The 25,081-nt window shown below is 40.5% G+C and overlaps 1 protein-coding gene across 2 annotated transcripts in view; it reads right to left on the bottom strand.

Annotated features, from left to right (window-relative positions):
* Positions 1-25,081, bottom strand: part of adgrd2 (adhesion G protein-coupled receptor D2) — a 47,520-nt gene that overhangs the window by 12,409 nt on the left and 10,030 nt on the right. Inside the window, exons 2-9 of one of the 2 annotated variants that reach the window (XM_077600348.1) lie at positions 15,070-15,136; positions 8,585-8,672; positions 4,293-4,350; positions 3,956-4,195; positions 3,249-3,872; positions 973-1,095; positions 488-582; positions 68-355 (exon numbers count right to left, since the gene is read on the bottom strand). In XM_077600348.1, coding sequence (XP_077456474.1) covers positions 68-355; positions 488-582; positions 973-1,095; positions 3,249-3,872; positions 3,956-4,040 — 1,215 coding nt within the window. In that variant the 5' untranslated portion in view covers positions 4,041-4,195; positions 4,293-4,350; positions 8,585-8,672; positions 15,070-15,136. The remainder of the gene's footprint in view (positions 1-67; positions 356-487; positions 583-972; positions 1,096-3,248; positions 3,873-3,955; positions 4,196-4,292; positions 4,351-8,584; positions 8,673-15,069; positions 15,137-25,081) is intronic. The other variant, XM_077600347.1, reaches the window with a different exon arrangement.

The following is a 25,081-nucleotide window of genomic DNA, read 5'->3' as shown; positions in this document are numbered from 1 at the left end:
TAAGAGACACAAAGCCGAAAGTACGGCAATGCAAAGAGGAGATAAGGTGCAAAGCGACATATGCTACCTCTTTGATGGCCTGCCACTTGAAGGCATTGTCCTGGCTGATGACGCTGTCTGCCACACTGATGAAGTACTGGCTTAGTTCCTGGACACTTTCCTTGGTGTGGTTGCTGGAATCTGAGTGCTGTGGGGAAACATCAGCAGCCAAAGACAGCAACTGGACGAGGGAAACCATGTCTGTTGGCTGCAGTCCTTCCTGCCTTGTGTCCTGCAGAGCCTGGACGGTCGCATCTAACAGGGCGGATGCTTCGGCCAGGCTGCTCAGTCCGGATGAATGTGGCCCGATTACTGTCTAAGAAAAGACACAGGCCTTCCATTGAATTACGGCAACCACAGGACATTTCATTTCAACAGCCTGGTGGGCAACTCTTTGGATCACTAAATATATGTCAAGTTATGGAATGAAAAAGGTAAAAGTGCCTACCTGGCTGTTATTGGAATGCTTCAACAGATGATTCATAAAGGCAGTCGGCTGAGACCTTTGGGAATCGCTCATCTGTTTCATTTTCAAGTAACGTTCTAGGTTGAAAAATGAAAAAACATACGTGCAAAATTCTGGTGGTGTAAAAGGATGCCCTTTATTTACATATTTTGACATAAAGTGGAGTTAAAAATGTCTAATTGTGGATGTATATCTATTGATGTGCAGTGTGTAACAGATGCATATGTTGCCAGAGCTGAATTTCTGAATTAGTTGATAGAAACATAATATAGTATATTGTATATTGAAAGTAGTATTTAAATTTCAGTTTTGTTGCTGACTTTGGAGCATTAACTACTTTAATGTCATTACAATGGCTGCCTCTTTTCTGATTTGGTGAAAAACAACAACAATTGCTCAGATCGTTGACACATTCACATCTACCATTTACCACTGGAATTGCAATAACATATTAAATCATAACATACCTCTGCTACTCATGCAGATAAATGCCAGTGGCTCAGAACAGTCTAACAGACTTGTGAGGTGGGGCCGATCTGACTGGATCTGCACAGTTCTGCAGCTTTGCAGCGCCATCTCTTGGTGTTTTGCTGTCACACAATGCCAATTAGACATCAAATATTGAACCTGGTATAGGTGCATTCATTCATTCATTCGTCTGAACCGCTAATGCACCCAAAGGTGGCAGGGGGTGCTGGAGCCAAGCCCAGCTAACTATGGTCACCAAGCAGAGACCCCCTGAATTGGTGGCCAGCCAATTGCAGGGCACAAGAAGATGGACAGCCATTCATGCTCACACTCAGACCTAGGGCCAATTTACAGGCATGTTTATGGGATGTGGGAGGAAACCGGAGTACCCGGAGAAAACCCACACAGGTCCGGGGAGAACATGCAAACTCCACACAGTGAGAATATATGAAAAACAGAAACACTATTAAAACAAACAGACAAACATTTAGCATTTCAATTATACAGTATGGTAGTTTGAAAAGAAATTAGTAGCTACTTTGGAGCAAAACTAAACCCAAGCAAAAAAACAGGTCACCCCTAAAAAGAATGTGCAATAAGAGTAACTACCTGGAATTTGTTGAAAAGGCAACCTCCTCCAAACTGCCATTTATAATTTTAACTGCTCTGCCATGTATATAAAAATAATCATCAAAAAGAACTGTATACTTCATTACTAAATGTTAAAAGTACACATTTGTCTTTAGAAACCACAGGAAAAGTACAGGTTTGATATTGGGCGTTTCTAAATTTGCCTTTTTGTCTGTGTAAAATGTCATTAGAGCTGGAAACAAGCCATGTATTTTGGACATTCAAATTTAACTGTTAAAAATGGAATTAAAAAAAAAAACGTTTGGAACTTTTTTCAGTCTCAATGCGTGGTGCGGAAGAGGGCACTTGTTGCTGTGTTGGCAGAATGTTAGTTCAGCCTCGTGGTCAGTGCACTCAGCTGCCCATCTGTGAAAAGCGACTTCAAATGCAGGGTTGGCTGTTAGCCCTGTTGCTGCGCGCTTAATTTAACTCTGTGGGAATGTCTCGCAAGGATACATTAAACAGTAGAATTTTTTTTATAGCTTTAACATTATTTAATATTTCTTTCATTTTCCGAACCACTTATCCTCACAAGGGCCGTGGGGGTGCTGGAGCTTCTCCCACCCAACTATGGGCATCAGGCGGGGGGGCCCTGAATCAGTTTCCAGCCAATCGCAATGAGCAGAACAAACATTCCAGACACATACCTAAACGTGATTTAGAGTGTTCAACTAGCCTAATATAGTTGTTTCCTGGATGTGTGACAAAACCGGAGTACCCAGAGAAAGGAGGACCGACCTGGATTCGAACCCAGGACCCTAGAACTGTGACACCAGCGTGCTAACCGCTCACCGGCCGGGCCGCCCCTTGGTATAACATCTTCATCGTTAAAAGCAAACTTATGAAACAAGTCTCTGAGAAATACTGTGCATACTTTGGTATTTTTAAATCCAACAGCATTATGAGTTTCATAGAGGCTTGTACACCTCAGTGGATATTTTTGTCTAGTCTTTATAAGATTGTTCAAATAGCGTGTTGTAGCTCCTTCCACAGGAGGGTCAAGAGGCTTTTGATCAGGCCTCATAGAAGGACACTTCAGAATTGTCCAATATTTTGCACATAGCTAGTGTTCGGTGAGTTACATACAAAATGTAATACATTTATCATTTTTGTTATTTTCTTAATAAGTGATTAATTGTATTATGTGTGATGCATCAAACCCTTTTTGGGGGAAAACAACCAAACCCTAAATAAAAATCCACTTTCTGCTAATAATGGGTTTTTATGTCTGTGATCGATTGAATTTGTTTTAAATATATCCGTAATCACCAAAATGACGAGTTTACTATTAGTTCCCGTTCAATATGAATATTATGTTCATTAATATATGCTGTCCCTTATTAAATAAATCAAAAATATTGCATCAACCTAAATGTGACATTTTGTATTGCCCTACAACCAAATTTTACCAATTAAAAAAAGAACAGTGTTGTACCCCAAGACAAACATAAGAGAATGTAAATAAGTGAAGAATATCAGGCAATCTCTGAAATGTTAATTCTTAGCCGAGACTCAATAACAAAAATACTGAATGGCTGAAAACTGAATATTAGTGTTATCCCATTTGCTATTTATGGTCAGTAGGTGTTTAATTTCAAAATAAGTATTTGTGACTGCAAAGACTATAAATATTGTCATACCATACCTGGACAAAACAAAAGTGCTTGGACCTCCTTAACGGCTGGGTGGTTGATCAGATGGTCAAGGTTCCAGCTGAAAAGCATGGCCTGATTCACTGCCGAACATCCATTCAAAGCACGAATGTGGCGGGTTTCCAGGGAAATATTCCAAACATTTAAGTCAGTAATATTTCCAAAAAAGGGCTCTGTGAAATTCCCTCCAAATGAATCCTGGTCCTGACCCAAAATGAGGATCCCATCAGCATAGATATCTCTAGAAGTGTCTGATCCTGATCCCATGTCCTTCCTTTCCCCATCTACATAGATAGCCCAGAGACTTGTGCTCCATGTGACACAGACGTGATGCCATCCACCATCGTTCGGGAAATATGCTTTGTATGGAAAGTGTTTCCCATGAACAATGAGAGCCAGGAGGATTCGGCCCTGCATGTCACCCTGACCCCGTAGTAGGAATTCGTTGGTAAAGACGCGAGCAGCGTAGGAGAAAATGGTCGACACTTCGTTCCATTCTGGTTCCCACTGAACGCGAACGCAGACACTGACCGATGACAAAGCAGGAAAGGGCCTGTTGACGCGTGCAAATCCTTCTCTGGATGTTTTAGGAAAGTTTAGAGCTGAGAAAGGCAAATCTAAACAAAGGAACAGGAACAGCAATCACATTTTACAGGTTTTCTTTTGACTTTCATTTTAGTGCGCCACGGGAATCACTTACACTGCTTGGACAGGGGCAAAGGCTTGGATTCCAGTTTGGAGGGGTTGTTGATCCAGACCTGTGACTGATATCCAATCTGACGCATCAACTCCAATGCCCCCTCGCGAACCTCCAATTGGTCCAAGGTGGCAAGGGAGCTAAACTGACTTCGGCAGAAGCTCTCTGCCCGGGAAAAGTCTAATGAGTCATTTACCAGCACTAAGGCCCAGTTTGAGGATAAATGGACCAATCTGGAATGTCCTGCAAAGTCAAATTTTTGGCTTAGACACAAGTTTGTCATGATGATTTAGATGCTCTGCGATTGAAAGAAAGTAAGAGTTGATAAAGAATGACTTACCATGCAACTCACCCACTTTGTCAGGCCCAACATGTGTTGGCTCACTCTCACACACAACCTACAGAGAAGAGTCAAGTTGACGTTACACTTTTATTTTACATTTAGCAATCACCATTAGAGCTTATAATTCTTCTTTTGTCACTCCTTCAAGGCTATGTGTGACTACATTGACAATTAAATCCACAGGAAAAACAAATTTACCAGGAATATTGTATGCAATGTAAAATAGAATGAGAAGCCTATTTACCACAACAGAAAACAATATTAGTCCAGCATGCAAGGCTCCAGTCATCTCTATATCAGTCTAATGTTCAGTTAAAACAAAACCTTGTCCTTGGGTCCTGGTTCACGACTCTTGGTGGGAAAAAAAATACAATCTTTTGCAAAAAGTCTATTTAAAACTATTGAAGCACAACACAGAGCAACAGGTTGTGTGCAAAAAAAACAAAACAAAAAAACAATTAGGTTATTGAAAAAATAAGCCTTGAATCCGTCCTTTTCAGCAAAGACAGCTGAATGTCACACCCTAAGTAATCTGGAAGCAAAATCCACACGTGTAGGACAACTGAAGGTAAATCCATCCAGACTCGTCATCAAGTACCTCTGCCTCTACTTCCAACATATCCAGCAGAGGTCTCAAGACTGGCAGACAATCAGCAATCCCAGCGTCTGTGTGAGCAGGGCATCTATTCTGCCTCTTCTCTTTTCCCTCCCTCCAGACATCATACCCCTCCTTCTCTAGCACCCCAAAGCGATCTAGCTTTGTCATGCAAATGCAGTCTTCTTTTTTTCTGTCCAAAGAACAGTACTTACGCAAGTAGTGTCAAGCATTTGGCAAAGAGAGTTCATCAAGAGCAGCAGTGTGGAAGACATTTTTACCACATAGTTCTTATTTATTACTTGTGTAGGACTCTATAAGTTCATCGGAACATCTGGTTTATTGTGACTCATCATGGTGCTAAATAAAATTGGAGGTTTGATTTTGTTGACAGAGAACAAGGCGTCCTTTCAAAAGGACCCTAAAAAAGTACAGGTTTTGATACAGCATACTACATGAATACATGCTTTCAAAACCACAACTTTTAAAGTATGTAAAGAATATGAAAGAAAACAACAAATACTATAGAAAATATAATAGAAAAGATGTGCTTGAGCCTGACTGTAGTTTGTTGCCAAAGTAAATATTTCTGAAGTAAAATTGTCATCACATGAATTGAGGACCATTTGAAATATAACATTCTATTAGTATTCCATCTAGTGTCCACTTGAACTTTAAGAAAGTAGACAGGGCCCCAGTTTAGAAAACTCTTTGCTGGCTTATCCAAATGCTGGCACGGTCCTCTGCCTCATGCTCCTCACACTTGGAACTAAATAGATTCTACTTGAGTGCCAAGAATTTCCCAAAGAACAGAAGCAAGCTTTACGCTATTGCTTTTTCCTAGGATCCAAAGCGAGGGGAACTTTTGAAAAGTCGATGCAACTTGACACTTGAATATGCAGAATTCATTATTTTTATTTCAATGTATGAATGGAACGGAAGATGGTAAAGTACATTTCCCTACAAGTCCAATGCAAGGTAGATTACCCTGAAATGTTCCGATATTCTCTGTATCTGAAATAAGGTAAAGATATAACAATTCTCACATTGCCATACTAGCCAAAAAAGGACCTTGATGGATAAGGAATCATCTCTTCTTGTTTGCATTATTGGGAGAGGGGTGGTAACATTTTTTTTAGGGACACCTATTTTCTTCATTACTGCGCCACGGAATAATCATGCAATGGTGTGTCCATTGCCCTACTATTACATTATTTGGTTTGGCTGTTTGGAAAAGGAAGTGACATTTTCAGATACGATCATATATCTACTAGCCATGACCATAGCCCAACAATTACAGTTTAAATCCCCACTTCACTCTTTACTCCTTATCCACATCTGTCTTTCTTGAAAGACACATCAGCAGAAGTTATATGTTAAAACACATGGTATTCATGCCTCATGGTTTAGGGTTTGCAGGTAAGTCAGTCGTTCCACAGATATTGAAATCGAGGCGGCCATGCGTCATGCATGACTAAGGCCATTAAACTAGTAATGGAGAACAAGACATAGATTGCTCTGGGCAACCATGAGCAACCTGGACCACAACTTGGAGGAGCAGTAGTGACCAATTTCAGAGGAGTATTTGGATTTCAAATATGTCTAAAGATTTAGGTTACAAATTTGTAAAATTGTATCATGTAGCGTGGATATCTTCCATCACTAACATGTGAAGTGTGTTACCAGTTCAGATAACTTATACCTGCCTTAGGTTTTCACACTTCTGTCAGGTCCTGAAGATCAACGGACTTGAGCAGCCTTTAGGGGGACTGTTCACAACACTTAGTAAAGTCACATAAATCTACCAACTTTAAACCCACGTGTTTTACCACATGCAAGACTTATAGTTTTTAACGAGGATCCTGTGGGTTTTTTCCCCGTCATTTGAGTAATCTGTCCAGCTTTTAGCCTGAAGTCAACAAACTTTGGTCAGAGCTCTTTTAATCAACAGACTTAGCTGCATTTAGCCAGAGCTGACAAAGGAAAGTAGACTAATTGACCTCCCTCCCTTTCCTCCACTCCTTCCTCCACTGTAACTCTGCTGCCACTGCCACCCAGTGCATTTCCATGGCAACCTGGTGATTCTAAGGATGGTATGGAAACGTCAAACACTTGGTGGGCTTGCATCGTTGCACACAAAAGAGCAGTGACCTACATGCGGAGCAAGGATGGAAGTTTTTCCCAGAATGGCCAAGCAGTGACCAGAACAAGAAATATATATTCTCACCCCAACTTAGTATTTTAGTTACAGCATTGTTGTAAACAGTCCAGTAGAATTAGGATTCACTTCATTTTTGCAATGCACAAGTAGAATTATATTACGACTGTAGGTGAATGGTCATTGGTGTGTGTAAAGTCATTCCATAGATGAATTATTATGATGCGTTTGTGTATTATTTCTCCATTGTTAACCGGATACATGACTATAAGTCTGACTGTAGAAAATGGCGGAATGCTGCCTTGTAAAGCAACATTCTTTGCTGGTCAGCAATCAGGGGCCATGTTTGCTTGTCCTAATCTGGCAGCAGCAGATAGTCTTTATGGCTACCTCTGCACTATTAATCAGACCGGCTACTCAGGGCCCTGTCGACAACAGCAGGGGTCATGTCGTCGCCACAGAAACCGCATTTAAAAGCAGCCGTATAAATGATATAGGCTTTTGGCATGATACAAAGAAAAAGTGACAGAGGGCGATGGGATTGGGCTGGTCCTGTGTGAGCTGTCTTTAGACAGAATTAGACCTTAGTTGGAATCAGACAATACTGACCTGAGTCACCCCTTCTCACTGCAGAAATACAAAAAAATCTTGTATTTAAAAAAAAAAAAGATGTTTCAAATATTTTCATTGCCTCCTTTAATGTACTTTTAATTTTAGATGATAAACGATTACCATTTGGTTCTAGAGCTATATGTCATGTCATATTTGCTGCATAGTCTATTGGCTTCAAACAATCTTATACTTGACACCTTTTTAACCTGTATGCTTCAAGGAACTTGCCTTGAATACATATTTTATTATTCTTGAGATTGTCTGATCCGTTTCAGATATTTCATTAGATTTAAATGATTCAGGTAACCTTTTTTTAATTTTTGCATGCACTGCAGCAAAAAGAGGAAGACTAGGATAATGACTGTTATGGTAGTCAAGTAGTGTCGTGCAGGATATGATATGTGTCATTAGCTGATGGTATAAAGAAAATTCTGTGGATATTCTCCACTGTAGATGGCACAATGATGGTGGAGCCAACATTGTCTATTCAGCAAGCCCTTGGCGGAAGTGTAATTGACCACCTACAGTGGACATGTGATGCATGACATGCTGCTGTCAGAGTTAACCACTGGCTGGCTGTGTTTTGTGTATTATTACAAAAAGCCCACATTAGATAAAACACAGAGACCGGGCAGATGAGGTATTTAGGTGATGGGAGTTGCAACTTATTTGCTTCTATCCCTGAAAGTAACACTGGGTTCTCGCTCCCTGCACCGTTGCGTGGGACTGAGTGTCTGTTTCTCTTTGCATTATCACAAAATATAAATTATAAATACAGTCTTCATTATTTCTATATTTCCGGCCTGGGTGTGCAATTTTTGTTGTTGGAAAGCTTGACTGTACACGACAAAACCCACGTCAACTCTCATTCTTACCACTGGATGGTGCACAAGTCTCACCAAGCAGACTATTTGTGTGTCTCACCGCTTTAAAGTTCTGAACATCTGCACCACTTGTGATCACTCCTCATGAGAGCAGACGGGTATGCCCGACTTGATTCACCTGCAGTCACCTGGGGTGGAGGAAATTACAGGCATTGCAGGCAATGTGGAACAGATGTGCAATTAAGGCAACATGGATTTGTTCTCAGTTCAATCATTACTGCTGCCTTTTACAATAACTGTCATTACACAGAGATAAGCGTTTAAGATTTCATCATAAGTTAATGTCTGCTACATATTCAGCCATTTATTTTTAAACAGTTTCTCTTATAAAATTTACTTTTGCCCCAGAGGACTGCAATCATGTGGGGAAAAAGTACATTAAAATTAACAATATAACTGAATGATTATTTGATTTTAAAAAGAAAAAGAAAAGAAAAAACAATATATTAAGTGCAAAGTGAAATGCCCTGTTGACGAGGTCGACGTGTGCATGAATTTCCTGTGTCTCACTACACTCTAGAGGAGAGTCGCTGCTTACTCAGGAGTGAAAAGCCTCAAATTAAAGTGTTTGTGCTGACAAAGGACAAATGGGATTTTTCCGTTGCGCAAACGGTGCAGGATTAAGTTGGCTTGCACAAAGTGTCAGGGAAAAATGTCTCATGGTCAACACCTTTACTGAAACATGTGCTTGAAATTAACGTCTGTTAGTCATGTATGAAAACCTTGAAAGAAGAACAGGAGGGAGATGGAGAAATGCTTTGACACAATGCGAGAGATGGTGTTCTTATCTCTTGTGTATAGATATGTCTTACATACCCTTGAAGTGGGGTAAATTGAATATTCATGAGTGAGTGTGAATAAGTGCTCTGTCAGCCAATAGTGTCATTGATAGATGAGGGGTGGACCAGTCCAATCCTCTATAGAGAACCACCACGGTAGCATGTGAGGGGGAATAGGCATAGGAAAGTCTAGCCCTGGAAAAACTGGGAATATAGAACTTGTCTTCAAATGTATGTACTTTCCCATTAGTGAGTCTGATTTCCAGACACTGATGGGTAAATCACTCTGGTCACTAGGAGAAGACGGAAAAAAACATCCAGGAACGTCAGTTACCTTCCAATTGCAGGTCCTAGTGCCTCCTCCTACATAGGGAAAGAAGATAGCTCGTCTACAGAAATCCTTTGCAAATGTTAAAATGATGCAATGTCTTTCTGTTGCTTGTCTGCAAATGTGCAAATATTCGTGTGCTATGTTCAGCAAAAGTGTTTGAAACAAGGCGACGACTCGTGTTCCAGTGCAAGTCAGACAAGCTCTTGCTGCCAATGCAGCACGTCTAGCTCCACCAACACCAGGCCAGATGGCATCATCCCTCAAGCAGAAAGAAATAGAACAGAAGAAAGTAATCTAAAGAGAGAGCGATTGTGTTGATGCTTTGGCTGTCCCTAAGGTCCAAGGCCTAATCAAAGTTTTATCCAAATTGGGGTGAAAAGGTTTACAGTTGATTGTGACCGTAGCATTCCTTGCAAGTTTCAAAACTATTTGGAGACTCTACCGATGCCGACGCCGGACAGCTTTAGCTTGCATCGATGGGCGCGTCCACTTGGCTTGCCGGACACGGCATGCTCGGTCCTCGGCCACATTGGCGCTCCATGCTCGCTTATTAAACAAGTTGGAGGAAGGCAGTAAGGCACCATTTGGTCTGTCTACCACCAATGACTCCCGGAGAAGAAAGAGACAAAGAAGAAGGGGATTAAATCAATCAGAGGAAAGCAACTATGGTGAAAGTTCAACATGTCAAACTTCTAGCGGCGTGGTGAGAGAGGGAACAAATGGAGGGACCTTAAAGTGATTGACAGATGTGGAATTGCAGGGTTTGTGATTTAGAAAACCCTGAACATTTGCAATCTCTCATTTTAATCCCTGGTTTTTAATAGAGGGGCCAACGGCAAACCTATTGGATCATTTTCTTTGTATCCCAAGTATGCACGCTCCGTTATAGGAATTCAGTTTTGCAAGATAATGAATTAATATGCAAGTCAATGAAACACATCCAGCCAGTCTATCAATATCTATCTTGTAACATTGCTGTTTGGTTCATAATTATTCATAATAAGAAATTAGGAAGTGTGCCTACTTTGTGATGACTCACCTGCTTACACCGTTTCCTTTACCCTGAATGTAATGCTAAATAACTGGAGAATGTGCGGTTCCTCTCTTATTAGTATTGCAACGACACAAAAGTTTGTACAAATCAAGCAATAGAATAAGTTAGCCATTGTGAAAGTTAGGCTGCATAGATATGACTTCATATAGGGTAAAAATTATAAAGTGCCTGTTCTTTGAAGCTTGCAAAAAAAGTGGAAAGAGTCCTTTAAGATGTTTAAATTGGCTGCCATTTTCCATCCGTAAATGACTATCCAAAGCCCGTCGCCCTTTCTAGACCCCCACAGTCTTTTGTTTTCATTTCTCTTTAGGCAATAATATATTGTCTACAGTGAGTGTAATGATGCCCGAGAGCAGTTGTGTACCACTAACAGGCACTTCTGTCACACACATCACCATCACTATGCATTGATTTGTGTTTCCTTTAAATCGGCCCCTTTCCTCGGCGCTGGGTTCAGCTGTAATTGCATCTCGCTTAAATGATTCAAATAAGGCTGTGTGTTGCTTATACCTCTCCTCCAGTGTCATTGCCACCCCTAGTTATTTCATTACAGATTCTGTCAGCTTGATAAACAGCAGGGGAGCACCATTGCACAGCTCTTAGCCAGTCTGGCTGGGGACAAAGAAGCGGTCAAGCGGGGCAACAAATCACACCAAACGAAGCATTTGGTCTTTGTGCAAGCTAGTTATGGAAAACTGATAGCAGCACACAGTATACTTAATAGATATAATAAATGTTGAAGAAAGGGTGACTCTTCTGCTAATTGGAAAGAGTAGGGGGTGACGGAGGAAAGAACCCCACCCATCCTTTGTGTTCGTAGGGCTTTCAGTACTGTTAAATAATCTATCAGATTTTATACAGTTGCGGGTGTGCCACACCCACTGCTACTTCTCTGCTTTTTCAGCGCACTGACAGATGATATGTTAACTGGTCAAGTGTGCTACCTGTTCTTCGTATTTCCAAGCGACAGTTTGTTAAAAGACCTTTAGGTGCTTCCAGACCATGCATACTTAAACACCAGTAAACTGAGTGACTTCTAAGAAAAGTACAGCAGTTACATAACTCACAAGCAACTTTTTCCAATGCAGGAAAGGAAAAAAGTGAAAATATTTAAGTTTACCAGTGGTTGATCGAGCATTTCATATCTTGGCCTTCAGTAGGGCTCTCTTTGATTCAAGCCAACCCTCAATAACTATTTTATGGCGATAAAACATTTACTGCAGCTACAGCTCCGACGCATACAAAAAAAACATGAATATTAACCTCATACAATTGCAATATTATTTTGGAATACAGCCATATTTTAGTAAAATGATTTCCTTCTGTTGCTTCCGACACAAAATCCATCCTTTTCTTCGTTCCTCTAGACTAGAAGATTTCAACTACTCTGTCAAACAGATTATCAATGTGTTGCGGTCATTCCTCGAAATGAAAGTTCCGCATTGAAGCTACCAATTCACCACATGAAGACAAATTCTGCATTTAAGTTTAGGCCAAGGCAGACTTTCATAATCACGTGTCCATTAAAAACAACATCAACAAAAAAAAAACACTACCCACAACAATTTAGAGCAGTTTTTGCTGAAGTAGCTTCAGCTTCCGTTAACTATGATTAAGGGATGAATAGATTTTTTTTCCTTTTTACAAAGTCAACCAACTATAGTGCAAGGTCAGTTCATGCAAATTCATATGTATGTTAGCAAAGTGAGAGTATGGAAAGAGGAGAGAAAGTATGTTGTTTAAGCTAAACCCTCAAGAACATTATGATTTATTTAAGTGGGGGGAAATATGAATAATGTATTGGCTATACAGAGGATGAATCTTTTTTTCATATTAATTGTCAGGAAGGTTCGTAACAAGGGTGCGAGGGTGGAGGGGCTGTAGGACCCAGAGATCACAGGGGCGCTGCTCAAAGCCTCCAGTCCTAAAGCCACAGTTTGACTTGCAAATGAGCTCAAGGATGCTAATTAAAGGGAAGTGGGGGTCTGTATTGAAAGCCGTGGTAGTTGTGAAGGAAAAATGATCTGGGTTCCACATTTCACTTGTTACCCTATTCTTGTTCCTTCTTATTGCTAGCTTGATCGGCAATCTCAGGAAAAGCGTAAATAAAAAGATCTGTGTGTAAAAAAAATAAGTATTGTGATCCCCCACTCCACACACTAATTTTAGTTCTTATTATCATCAAAATATCATGTTGCAAATATAGTTTTTGAGATGAGGTATCAGTAACAATAAGTCAGCAAGTTATCTTGAAGGTAGTGGAAGTTTCTGACAGCAAACTATGTTCAGTAGGTGTTTGGGCAATTTACAGTCAAATAAGCTAGTTGATTTTGCAGGATCTGTAAACCATATTTCACAAACCTGAATTCCTGCCCCGTGTTGGATCAAAAATATTCTGTTTTAGTTTATCATGTATTAGGTGCTTGATATAATGGTTTTCCAAAAGCAGATGGGAGCAGGGTCTGTGGGTTGTGATGGTGCCTCTATTTTCTTCCCGTCCAATGGTTTACCTAGTAGGGTGTATCTTTAGATCAGAAAGTCTGCCCTAAAGTGATCTTGTTTGAAGCTGTGCTACTCCTCTCAGACACCCCAACACCCCTTGGCACTGCCACCGTCTGCAGGGTCCTGCTATAGAGAACCATGCTACTCTTTGAAGATATGCAGAATAAGACTATTTTGCACAGCGCTCTCTACATACAGTGCAGTAGTTTCTTTTTTTTATTTACATGTCAACAGCCACTCATTCAATCTAAAACAGTTTCGGCTTTCTGTTGCTACACTTTCGTACATTGAAGGGCCTTGTCTATTTTTTTTATAATCATTGAAACATAATTCATAATGCTATATGAAAAAGTTAGAATAACGGAATATATGTAGCTAACCTCAATTTCTAACTAATAATACCAGTAAATTGACATGTCAAGTTCCCATGTTGCATTGACGTTGGCACTGGATGATGTCTTTCCATTGTGGCCATTCATGAGCTTAGCTCAAGGTGACTGCAAGCTTTATTGAACTAATTCACACGGTCAGTTCTGGACCTTAATGATTGTAGTTTTAAATTCCGAAAGTCAATTTACAAGACAGTTTTAGATTAAGAACACATGGAACCATTGTCAACCTTCCTTGCCAACACCCTTTGTCCAACAACAGCAACTTGTATTTTAATAAATCACTAAATAATAAGCCTCATCCTCAAAATCATTGTAATTTTCTTCTTCTACATTATGTAATATGACAGATTTGACATTTTCTTTGTGGTAGTTGACAATATTTATTCCAAAGACATTGGTTTCAGGATCATAGGACAGATGGAGAACCTTGCCCTTTCCATGTATCTATAGCCCTTCTTTCTCCCCAGGTATATGTGAACCCATTCTACGCGCAGCCTCCCAAACCCTCGTTCCCCGTCTTCCCCATCAGGGGCAGAGACGGATGGAAACAAAGAGCACAGCCCCCCAGACGGGCTGATTTATGGCTCCTCCTTTCCATCTAAGCAGAACTTTGGCCCCTAGGTGTCAGGCCTAGCATGCACTAGGGACACACACCGTCTGAAACCAATGGCCCCAGAATCCCAGCCCTCTGTGGTGCCAAGCACCAAACAGCAACTCTAGAATGGTATTCATTCGTCATATGGGCAGCCTGGGATCCGGCTTAAAAGAGTGGCAATATAGAGTGCCGGAACAATGAGAGCTGGTTGCTTTCTCCCTCGCCTCTTCCCACGTACATTGATCTCCTGTAACGCTATATCACACTATACGACGTACCAGCACTTTTACTATTGTCAGGAGGACGACTTAGTTTAATGGTCAACATTCAGGCAAAGTAGAAAATCCTATGATTTTATTTTAATAGTTGCACAGACTTCTTATAGCATGGAGAACAAACTATTTTTTATGCCACTACATTCAAGATCATGTTTGTAGAGGAAACTCTGTAATTTGCTATTAAATAAACTACTACTAATTCCATCACAAATTCAGCATACACACAAACAATCTCCACTTTAATTACAGAGAATTGTATTACAAAAAATATCTAATAAAAATATGAATGAACCATGATGAATAATTTCAAAAACACAATCACCCATGTAATAACAGCTTTATACAGCAAATATACAACTTATAACTCAGAAACCATACAATTGGCTTTGAATAACAAAAACTCACTAAGAATGGAATTGAAGCCTAGATTGGTTAGCATAGATTGACAGCACTGTAATATCTTTCCACCTCAAGCATCATCAAGAAAAAAATCAATATAATGTCATTGAGTAAACTACTAACTGCCTGAACAAGAAAATGGCTCAAGAAGTATCAAAAGGAACTGATAAAAGAAGACAAATCAAAATGACTCACCATAGTAGTTCGGAATTCAGAGTTTCTGCTACAAAACCAAGATCTCTTCATTATCTTCATGTGATCCCTGTCAAAACAATTTTTGGTGAACATCAGCAGCTAGGCTATTAAAGTGCATAAGCAAAAAACACAGAGCTGCTGTTTTATCTGGTTTTGAAAGTGTTATTTCAATTAAAAAGTGGATAAACTGCTGATTAATTCAGCACAGTTCCCAATTACAGATCAAACGGGTCTCCTGGGGCCTGCAAAGGCACAAAGATGGCAGATGCCATGAACACATTCGGGCATATTTTATATGACTATAAAATATTGAGTTGGTGTGCCGTGTTGTGATAGGCCTACTGCTGGGTGTCTGTGTTGCTTGCATGTAAATTTGGCTGTGACACCCAGTCTGCAGTGGGAGAATGATATCTGGGACATGTTAGGATATGCTACCGGGGAAATGATGCAATGTGATGCTAAGATAACATAGACAAGTTGCAGTTTACTCGCCGCAAGAGTGCAATGTTTGTGTCGCTTGTGAAAAAAATGATCTGAATGCAAATATTGTTGGGAGATGCTCAAGTAGGATGATGAGAATTTCGGTTCTCCGAGAAGTTGCCTTGAAAGCCTTCATTTTGAGTAAATAAACATAAATCCTAAATAATATTCAGTGAGGAGTGCCCTTTTATGTTGTAATAAAATGACATTATTAGCATATTATTATGAGGTTATCATTTGATGTTCAACTTGACATAAATTCTATTTACAAATAACTGGGTGAGATGAAAAGTCCTAAATGAAGGAATTCAAAGAAACAACTACTTTTTCTAATGCAGTACATGAAAGTAAACATTGCTCATATTCTGAAGTTGTATATTTTGAAAGAGTAGCTTTTCAGGATGGATAACAGCAATGTTATAATTGTGCGATACAAATATCATTTCTTGCAGTAAGTATACAATATTTGCCAACATTAAAAACCTTCCATACTACTTTTTCAGAACCCAGAATGTTGTTCTGCAAACCTGACAGTATCTCAATAAACGACAGTAATATTTTTCTTTCCTGGCAGTATAACATTTCAAATAGATAAAACAATTGACGGATACACACAAAGGTAATAAAACGGAGAACTATTGATTTGAAAAGCCAGGTAGTACTTTAAATATTAAATACTATAGGTATCGTATGTGTAATCGCAGTACTGGCCCCATAGTCTTGAACTAGATCGATTCCAAAACATGCAGCATCGTACACAATCATTCTCCACGTTGCCTATAGCAGAGATCTAGTTTCATTACAATGGAAGAGAAAGAGAACAAGGCAGCTCCAATGAATGTTGATGACACCATCTACTGACCCATGAAAAAAGAAAGTTGGCTATTTTATATGTATATCAGCAGCTTTAACACTGTTCCTAAAACGAAGTAAATTTATAACAATCAGTTAAATGAATCTAAAGTTTAAACAATTACAACAACAACAAACTATCTTATCGTACTTCACAATTTTACACTAATCCAAATAGTGCATATAGCCTTTTCTATTCTGTCAAGATGAGAAGCAACTTCATTATTTTGTCATCTTTAACCTTCACTATTTTCTTATGATAGCTGCAAGTTTCACAGTGTGTTGTCGTCAGCCTTCTTTCCCTCCATGTGTCCATAACTCATTTGAGTGTAAGTGCAAACAAACTGCTTTAACAGCTCTCTGGACAGGTATTTGCCTGGTCCAGTTATATGATGCAGCCCTCCTCACTCTGTGCTCCCTCCCAAATGAGTCAGTAGTAGTTTGTATCCACCACTATTTTGTCCCAAAAGACGGCAGACCAATAGATGCTGAAATCCACTGTGGTCATAACACATAAATCATCCTTTAAGTACTAAGAATAGCAGGTGTGGGCATAAACAGTGTCAACGCTGCTTCCTCATTGATGTAAATAATTTATCAAACCTACACACACAGCACTGTTTATTCCATTTCAGCCAGTGTATAATCCTCAGACACCATTTTAGTGGAAGGCCTGTCAAGAAACACACACACATACGCGCACACACACACAGATGCAGACTTGCGCATACACACACACATCTGTGGTTTAGAGGCGGCCCTGTCTGTCGCTGTAATGAATCCCTCTGTGATCACCCTGGCAGTTGTGGTCATCACTCTCTGGCCAGCATACACGTACACACACACCTACACCCTCCCACATAGAGAATCCCCATATATACATGCATACAGAGGTCCTGCTGACTGTCTACTCATTCATCATGCGACCCCTCATGGAGTTGCTGGTGGGAGCCTTGGGGATGCAATAGAGATGGAAGGTTTGCTGGTGGTAGGCATGTGTTTTGGCGGGTCTAAGGGTTTTACAGCATGGGAGACTGGGTTTGAGGAAGGCAGAGAGACAGAGAATGGTGTCTCGCATAAGAGCGTGACACGTCATCGTTGTTCCTGGAGACAGACTAAGGGAACATCACGTCTCACAAAGAAAGCTTTTCAGCTGCCAAAGTGTAGGTTTTAATCAGGTGTGATTTTCCCAACAAAGATAATCATTGGAATGCCCATCCCTCACCTATCATCCTTTTGACGAGGGCTTCCCCTCCCAGTGGCTGCCAGGAGCTAGACTTAAGCTACTCCAAGAGTGTTAAGTGCATATCTAAATAGTTGATGAGCACTAAGCTGTTGGCGGAAAGTGTCGCCGGCGGCGACTCATTGAACAGCGCTTCGGAGGCATCCTGCGGGACTGCTTGAAACAACCCGGCGTCCTGCTGCTTGGCAACCAAGGAAGATGCTCTCACATTAGCAAATATTTCACCTCACAAATGGTTAAGATAATTATCAAAAGGAAGAGACTACGCAGGTTATAACAGGTATAAAGCCGATAGCACGGTTACAGTTACAGTTCTGAGGTTGAGGGTACAATCCCTGGTGGGTTGCAAGTTCCCTCCATGGTTGTGTTTTTTCTGCTTCCTCACACATCTCAAAAACATGCATGGTGGGCTGATTGATCACTCAAAACTGTCCCTAGATGCGTGTGTGTGTGTGCATGCATGGCCGTTCGTCTCGTGCTCTGCCATTAGCTGGCAACCTATTCAGTGTGTACAGCGCCAATTCCTGTTGTTGGCTGGGATATGCTCCAGCACCCCCGCAACTCCCGTGAGGATACGTGGTTTTGAAAATGATGAATGAACTTTGGTGGGGCTAGTTAAGAGGCCTTGCCTTTCCATGTGTGCTATATTTTAATGTTCTGGTGAGTCTTCACTCACTCCATCTGTTATCAGAATTAAAAATTATTACCGCACTGTAAAGTGTAGTTTAAGAAAACCACATAGATGATGCCCACAACGTGGTGCTGCAGAAATGGAAGAACATGGCTTGTCCAGAATTGATGTCTCTTGAAGGCGTTTTGTTGTTGCTCACTCCTGATCCCGTGGGACCATTAAGCTGAAAATAATTGGCTCTGAATCTCTCCCTCTCATCGATCCTTTAGAGTCAGTGCACTCAAGTATTCCAAGACAGGGAAAGAAACCTAGACTCTCACACAGAAGTACAGACGCTAGTGTTCCTGTAAAGGGAGAGCGTGCATGAGAAATGGAAAGAGGGGGGCAAAGAAAAGCAGGCACAGAGGGGTTTTGTATACTAACATTGAGCAGCTCCATGTACACTGACCCCCAGACCTTACAAAAGAGCAAAAAAATTGACCATCCCCAATAGTGCACTCTTTTAGCAGAAATGATTTGTGCCGTGAGTCGTGCTAACTGTTTGCAACAATGTCAATTGTGAACATTTTTAACGGGATCATGACTTAAGTGATGGCCAACAGAGGGAGCCCAAGTTATTTCACAGTAGGAAGTCGTACTTGTTATTGCAAAGCGGACAGACCTAACACTTTGTATATACAACTGGTGTCAAACCAATTCCATGAAGGGCCAAGAGGGCCCTGGATTTCATTCAAACCAATTAAGAGGACACCTTACCTTACAAGTTTAATGAGGTTATTGCAATCGTGTGCCATTTGTTTTAGCAGAAATTTAATTGCTTAAACTATTTAAGCTGTCTCGGTTGGAACAAAATCCAGGACCGTCTTGACCCTTTATGGAATTAGTTCGACACCAGTGGTTGATGCTATACTGCTACCATCCCAAGCACAATTCTCACATTTCTGACAATCAGGCAACCAATAATGCAATTTTAGTTGGTTCAAAACATTATTATTTGTAAAACAAAATAGTTCTTACATAACTGGCAGAGCAACGATTTAAATAGCTGGCTGAATGAGAAGCCATTGTGCATCCATCTTCAGTGAGCATCCTCAATCTTCATATTGTCATGTTTGGATTTAATTAAATCTACATCTCTCTGTCTTCATCATTTGTGTGCTTTGCTGCAAGAATCCACAACAGCCCGGTCATCAATATGGGTGGCTGAAGGTTTGTTTTCTGTGAAGAATTGATGTTTACTGAGCACACAGCAGGGGTTATTCGTCTTCAGTATCTCTCATTTCCCTCTCTGGCCTTTACAAAGTCGTGTAGTTCATCACCATGAATATGAAATTTATCTACATACCCTGTCCATCTATAACGTGACACCAAGATAATTAGATCTCTTCATATTCATACTTCAGAGATGACATGAATATTAATTCTGTGTCCCCACCATTGGAAATAGGTCATGGATAATTGAATTTGTTTATCGTATTTTCTCCCATTAAGAGTAATCAAGTAAGTAATAGGGTATGGCCCATGACAGTCATCCACCACTGATGAACCATCAGATTAATTGAAGTTAATGGTCAGATCTGAGAGTGACTGGATTAGTGAGAGCAAAAGAGGGAGGTTGCACGGATGACTGCTTCAACTGAGAGGTTGAGGGAGGGTTAAATTTATGTGTCTTGCTCCGTCAGCCCAGTACAGGATAGTAGCTCTGTTTGTGATGGGGCAAATTAAAAAGGTATATGCAACAAAAGAAATATTTTCTTGTGTCAAACACTTTTTAGTAAATAGGCTGATACAAGATTTGCAAAGTAAAATAAAAAGTAATCTTTTAGCTTCCCTCTTGTTCATTATTTGAATTTGTATTATTTCTAAAGTGCAGGCACCCACCAGACATTGCTAGTGGTGGTATAATTTTCTTTTAGACTTTAGGGAATGTATTTAGGCAGTTAGGCAATATTAATGAAGGAATTGATATCATTTTGACAGTGTTAGTGTCTTTTTGTTGGAATGGCTGTAGGTTAAGAGAAACAATGCCCTGAAATCTTAATATTTCCCATTCCACAATATTGGCTGCAGTGCAATTGTCATAAGATTTTTTTAGAATGTATACACAGAACTGCTTCTATATCATTTAAATTTGTGCCCAGGTTTGATGCTTTAACTGCTGTTATTCATTTTCTTTGAAGTGGAGACTGGTATACACAACTATGTCTGTGGTGTATCTCTCCTTTCTTTTTCTCTTTCTGCCCGGATATCTACCCTCATGCGTCTGTGCTGTGGAATTGTCACCCACTTCTCTCTCTCCACTGCAATAACCAATCATGTGCATATGCTGTAATGGAAAATAAAGTAAAAATGTATGATCAGCTGGTCATTGACATAAGAATCTGTCCGCTGTGAATTTAAAAAGCATCTATTTTTATTTTATTAATTATTATGTTTTAATTATCTTATTAAGCATAGTTTTGAATCTTAACCTGTAGTTACTATACACATTTGTTGTCTCCGAGCCAAACTTTCTCCCTTAAACAAATTTATGACATTTTCATTTTTAGGCAGTTCGGTTGATCAGAGTCCTGACACAAAATCCCCCGGGGGCTGTGTATTGTTCACCCACTGCTCCATTGGGTGGGTTAATTGCAGATGGTGGTTAATGATGTGGTTTGTCATTTACCAATTGAATCCTATAAAGGCCTGATGTGAATATTATGAAGTGGCAATAAATACATTACAACAATCAATAGTCCAACATGAGAAGAAGCGAAAAAGTGGATTGGGACTTTAATGCAAATCCTCCGAATGCTTGAAAATGCCAAGCTCCCGTCCTCCCTTTTTCCATGACTTCATTAAATGTGAAGATCATCATGCCAAGCCCTATGAAATGAGGCAAACCACTGACAGAATAAAATGAAGAGAGCGGGAGATCATCTTTACTCACAGCAGGCTGTGCAACACTTCCGGCGACTGTCACTTCCCTTCAGGCTTCCAATATTTTTATTGGCATGTGTGGCATTCCTTCTTACATACTCACTTCTTCCGTAGCCTTATTTTTATCGTTCACATTCATGCATTATTCATAGGGTCTCCTTTACTATGTGGAGGTCTTGATTCCCCCATCATTATTTATTTCTGCAAAGGATGGTTAATATGAGAAAGCCACTGTGGAGTGCTGGGACAAAAATCAACGTGTTGCCCACCTTGATGATGCTCCACTGCCATTGAGGTGTGCCATGGTCTCAAACACATAGTTGAGCTATTACATTTGGCTCAGAGAAAGATTTTTTTGGTACTCCCTCTGAAAACCTTCGCGAGATGAGACCATGACCTTGTAAATGTGGTGATGAAGGCTTATCAGAGAATAGAATAAAGTAATATCAGGGGGCGACGAAGCCTTCCAATGGCCAGGACTGACATCAATCAATCAAACTGTGGTAAAATTGTCTGGCTTAAATTTATCTTTAAATTTCCATCTTGAAATTTGATCTGTTGTTGAATCAGATATCATGAGCTGGAAAATACACTGATTTATTTAATCGTGTTCTGCTATGCACTATATAGTTTGTACAGCGACCTCTGTAGCAAGACAGGCAGGGGAGAGTTCTGCAGGTTACTGTCACTGACATGGAGGCCCTGCAGTCCCCCAGCAATTTTGGCTCGCCCCCATCACCCCAGGCTGACCTTTCCTAAGTAATTATCCCTGTCACTCTGTCACCCCACCATCCTCACCCAAACAACATCGTGTGAAGATGTATAGGTTGGTGTCACTAATCATTCGGTGCCCTCTGGACAAGTTGCCTCGGTGGTTCTCCTTCACTTCACCTCCCTTCGCTTTCAAGTCTCTATTTTTGTAGCCTCACGACAGAGCTTTTAGTTTAGATTTGCATATTTTTCTCCAGTTAATTGTACTGGAGGGTGATGCGTTGGATGGTCACGGGCATTGGAGGTGATTTTAATGGGACAGACACCAGATAATGGCAGTGCCCTCTTGCCCTGGTTTGTGCTTGAGCCTCATTAGGGTGATCAGGTAGTGCCAGTCAGAAAAGACTGCGGCTCGGTTGGGGTGAGACATGACAAAATAGGGCGACAATTTATCCAAGGATGATCATCATTGGAATATTTCATTAACTGTCAGGCAAAAAAACCCAAAACAAAACATTTTGTGACTTTTTACTCGCCAGAAGCAATTTGCGCAATATACGTATTTTTCGGACTATAGGTCGCACCTGATTATAAGTCGCAACAGCCAAAGAATACACAATGAAGAGGAAAATACATATATAAAAGTCACACTGCAGCACTTTGGGGTGGGCTTTTTTTTTGCAGAAACCAATAACAAACAGATGTTAAAGTAACAATAGTAAAATGGACAACAGACTAACTAGGCATCTGTTAACACGAGTTTTCAGATAACTATAGCTTAAAAATTCCAACGGCCTTTCGGTTGTCAGAGAGGGGGAAAAAGTAGCACTTGAGTATTAGCTAGCTACTAAAAAAGTGTCACTTACAGTCGGGAATATACGATAGTACATTGATCATAAATTCAGGTTTAGGGGCATGTTCTGGCTGGCAAAAAACTGTAGATTGGATGGATAGATGGGGAGAGCAAGAGAGAGATAGAGAGATAGTAGAAAACGAAGTTTTGGTGTGCAGTTACTAATCATGGAATTGCGTTACGGGCTTTGGGGGCAAAAAATGGCGTAAATTTCAAGAAGACATGCAATATGTCTCTTTTAAAACACTGTTAAACTTCACTCAACTGAATATTCTACCTGACAAACCAGCCAGACACTTATTGATTTCTTATTTAGCTTGCAGCAGTTCCGTGTCTTCCTATGCACTTATAGCACATTGGATTTCCTCAACCTGTCAGCACATAAATCAGGTTTCATTGAGCCAAGCTTGCCGAGTGTGCAATGAGCAGTCTGTTAACATGCCAGCTTTTACTTGGGGAATGCGCAGAGCCGTGCAAAAGTATTAGCAGTAAATAATCCATGTTCATGTTACGTGATGGGCTGTATTTTTATCACCAGTGTATATTTGATACGAGTTGTGTTTGACTGAGGGTTGTTAATATAGTAAAGTAGACGCACTAACTGGTATAATTTGAAGAGTGCAAACACAGCTGGCCTCATTCCCTAACAATCAAAGCAGCTCTGAAATTTCTTTTCAATTAAGGTCCAACCTCTCATCTTTCCCAATGAAGTCCCAGAAGTGTATATAAAAATAAATAAACTGCAGTACCTGAAATTGCTCACTGGTTCTGGGTCCTTTATTACAGAAAGCAACAGTTTACATTTTAAGCTGCTCCATTGTTAAATCTTTAATCTCTCTAAAAATAAAAAAGGAATGCAAAGCAAATGTATTCCATGTTAACTGTTATGTAAACTTTCTTAAAACATGAAGTTGTTGAATGAAGTTATTTGGATAACAGGGGTTGCACAACTCATCCTACTTTCCTTACTGTATATGGTTTCTTCAGTTGGAACTGGATTGTGGAATCTTGTCTCTCCAGTTATCACTAACAGAAGAGCCTGATACATCCAGAACACAATTTGCCCTTGAGAGCAAGGGCGATATTTTGCATGTCAACCCTAGGTTGGAACAAGAAGGACATTCTGGCAGAAGACGAGAAGGAGAAAAAGGACCGGCAGATCATTTATATGCGGCTGTGATCCTAATATATACAGGTTACCAACCTCGCAGGTCAAAGTTCAAACCCGTTGCTGAGGCAACTAACCTGTCCTTCCCATCACTCGCTCGTTAAAAAAAAACTGCAGAAATATTTCCGCCAACTGTCCTTATCATGCTGTGGCCATGTCTGTAAGCGACCCTGCCAAGTAATGAGGACCTTACTATGATGCCCACACACATTCAAACAAACATCGAGAGCACACGGAGGCTTAAGAAACTACTGAAAACATTGAGACAAATGCTGTAAAGAACAGCAATGCAAAAAAATACAAATAAATAGACAAATTTAAGACCACAGTATGCAGTTTGCTCATTCATTTTCTGAACTGCTAGTCCTCACAAGGGTCGGAGGAGTGTTGGAGCCTATCCCAGCTAACTACGGGTACCAGGCACGGGACACCCTGAATCGGTGGCCAGCCAATCGCAGGGCACAAGGAGACGGACCACCATTCACGACCACATTCATATCCAAGGGCATTTGAGATTGTTCAACCGGCCTACCCTGCATGTTTTTGGGATGTGGGAGGAAACCGGAGTACCAAGAGAAAACCCACGCATGCTCGGGGAGAACATGCAAACTCCACACAGTGAGGATCGACCTGGGATCGAACCCACAAATCCAGAATTGTGAGGCCGACGTGCTAATCACAATGTACTCCCATATAATATTCAGCCTGGCATCAAACATTTGGAACGTATCCTTAAAGTCATTAGTTTACAACAAAAGCAAAAAAGTATATTTATGAAACTTGACCTTCCGTGCGTGAATGTTGCACCTCTCTGTAGCATCAATTAGCATGTTTTTTGTGCAGCTGAGCATTTCCTCTTGTGGACTGAGGTAAATAAGGAAATGGAAATGAGGTCCAGTGCTCTAATCCAGCCAAGGTGCAGATTTTACAGTAATCCCCCCTAGAGCTGTTTGGCCTGGAGCAGGCAGAGGGGTAATCCAGTCCCCTGAGACTTCTACCAGCATCTCCCCCCTCTCTCTTTTGCTTTCTCTTTCTCACTCTCTTTCCCTCTCTCCCTCTTTCTCCCCAATGAATAGAAATAACAGTGAACATTTTGAGTCCCATACTCAGGGAAAACTTCCATGATTTAATTAGGATTTGGTTCTGATGTTT

Source organism: Stigmatopora argus, chromosome 5 (assembly GCF_051989625.1).
Source record: "Stigmatopora argus isolate UIUO_Sarg chromosome 5, RoL_Sarg_1.0, whole genome shotgun sequence".
Classification (NCBI taxonomy): domain Eukaryota; kingdom Metazoa; phylum Chordata; class Actinopteri; order Syngnathiformes; family Syngnathidae; genus Stigmatopora; species Stigmatopora argus.
Note: the sequence above shows the minus strand (reverse complement) of the source record. Positions and strands in the feature narration are given on the sequence as shown.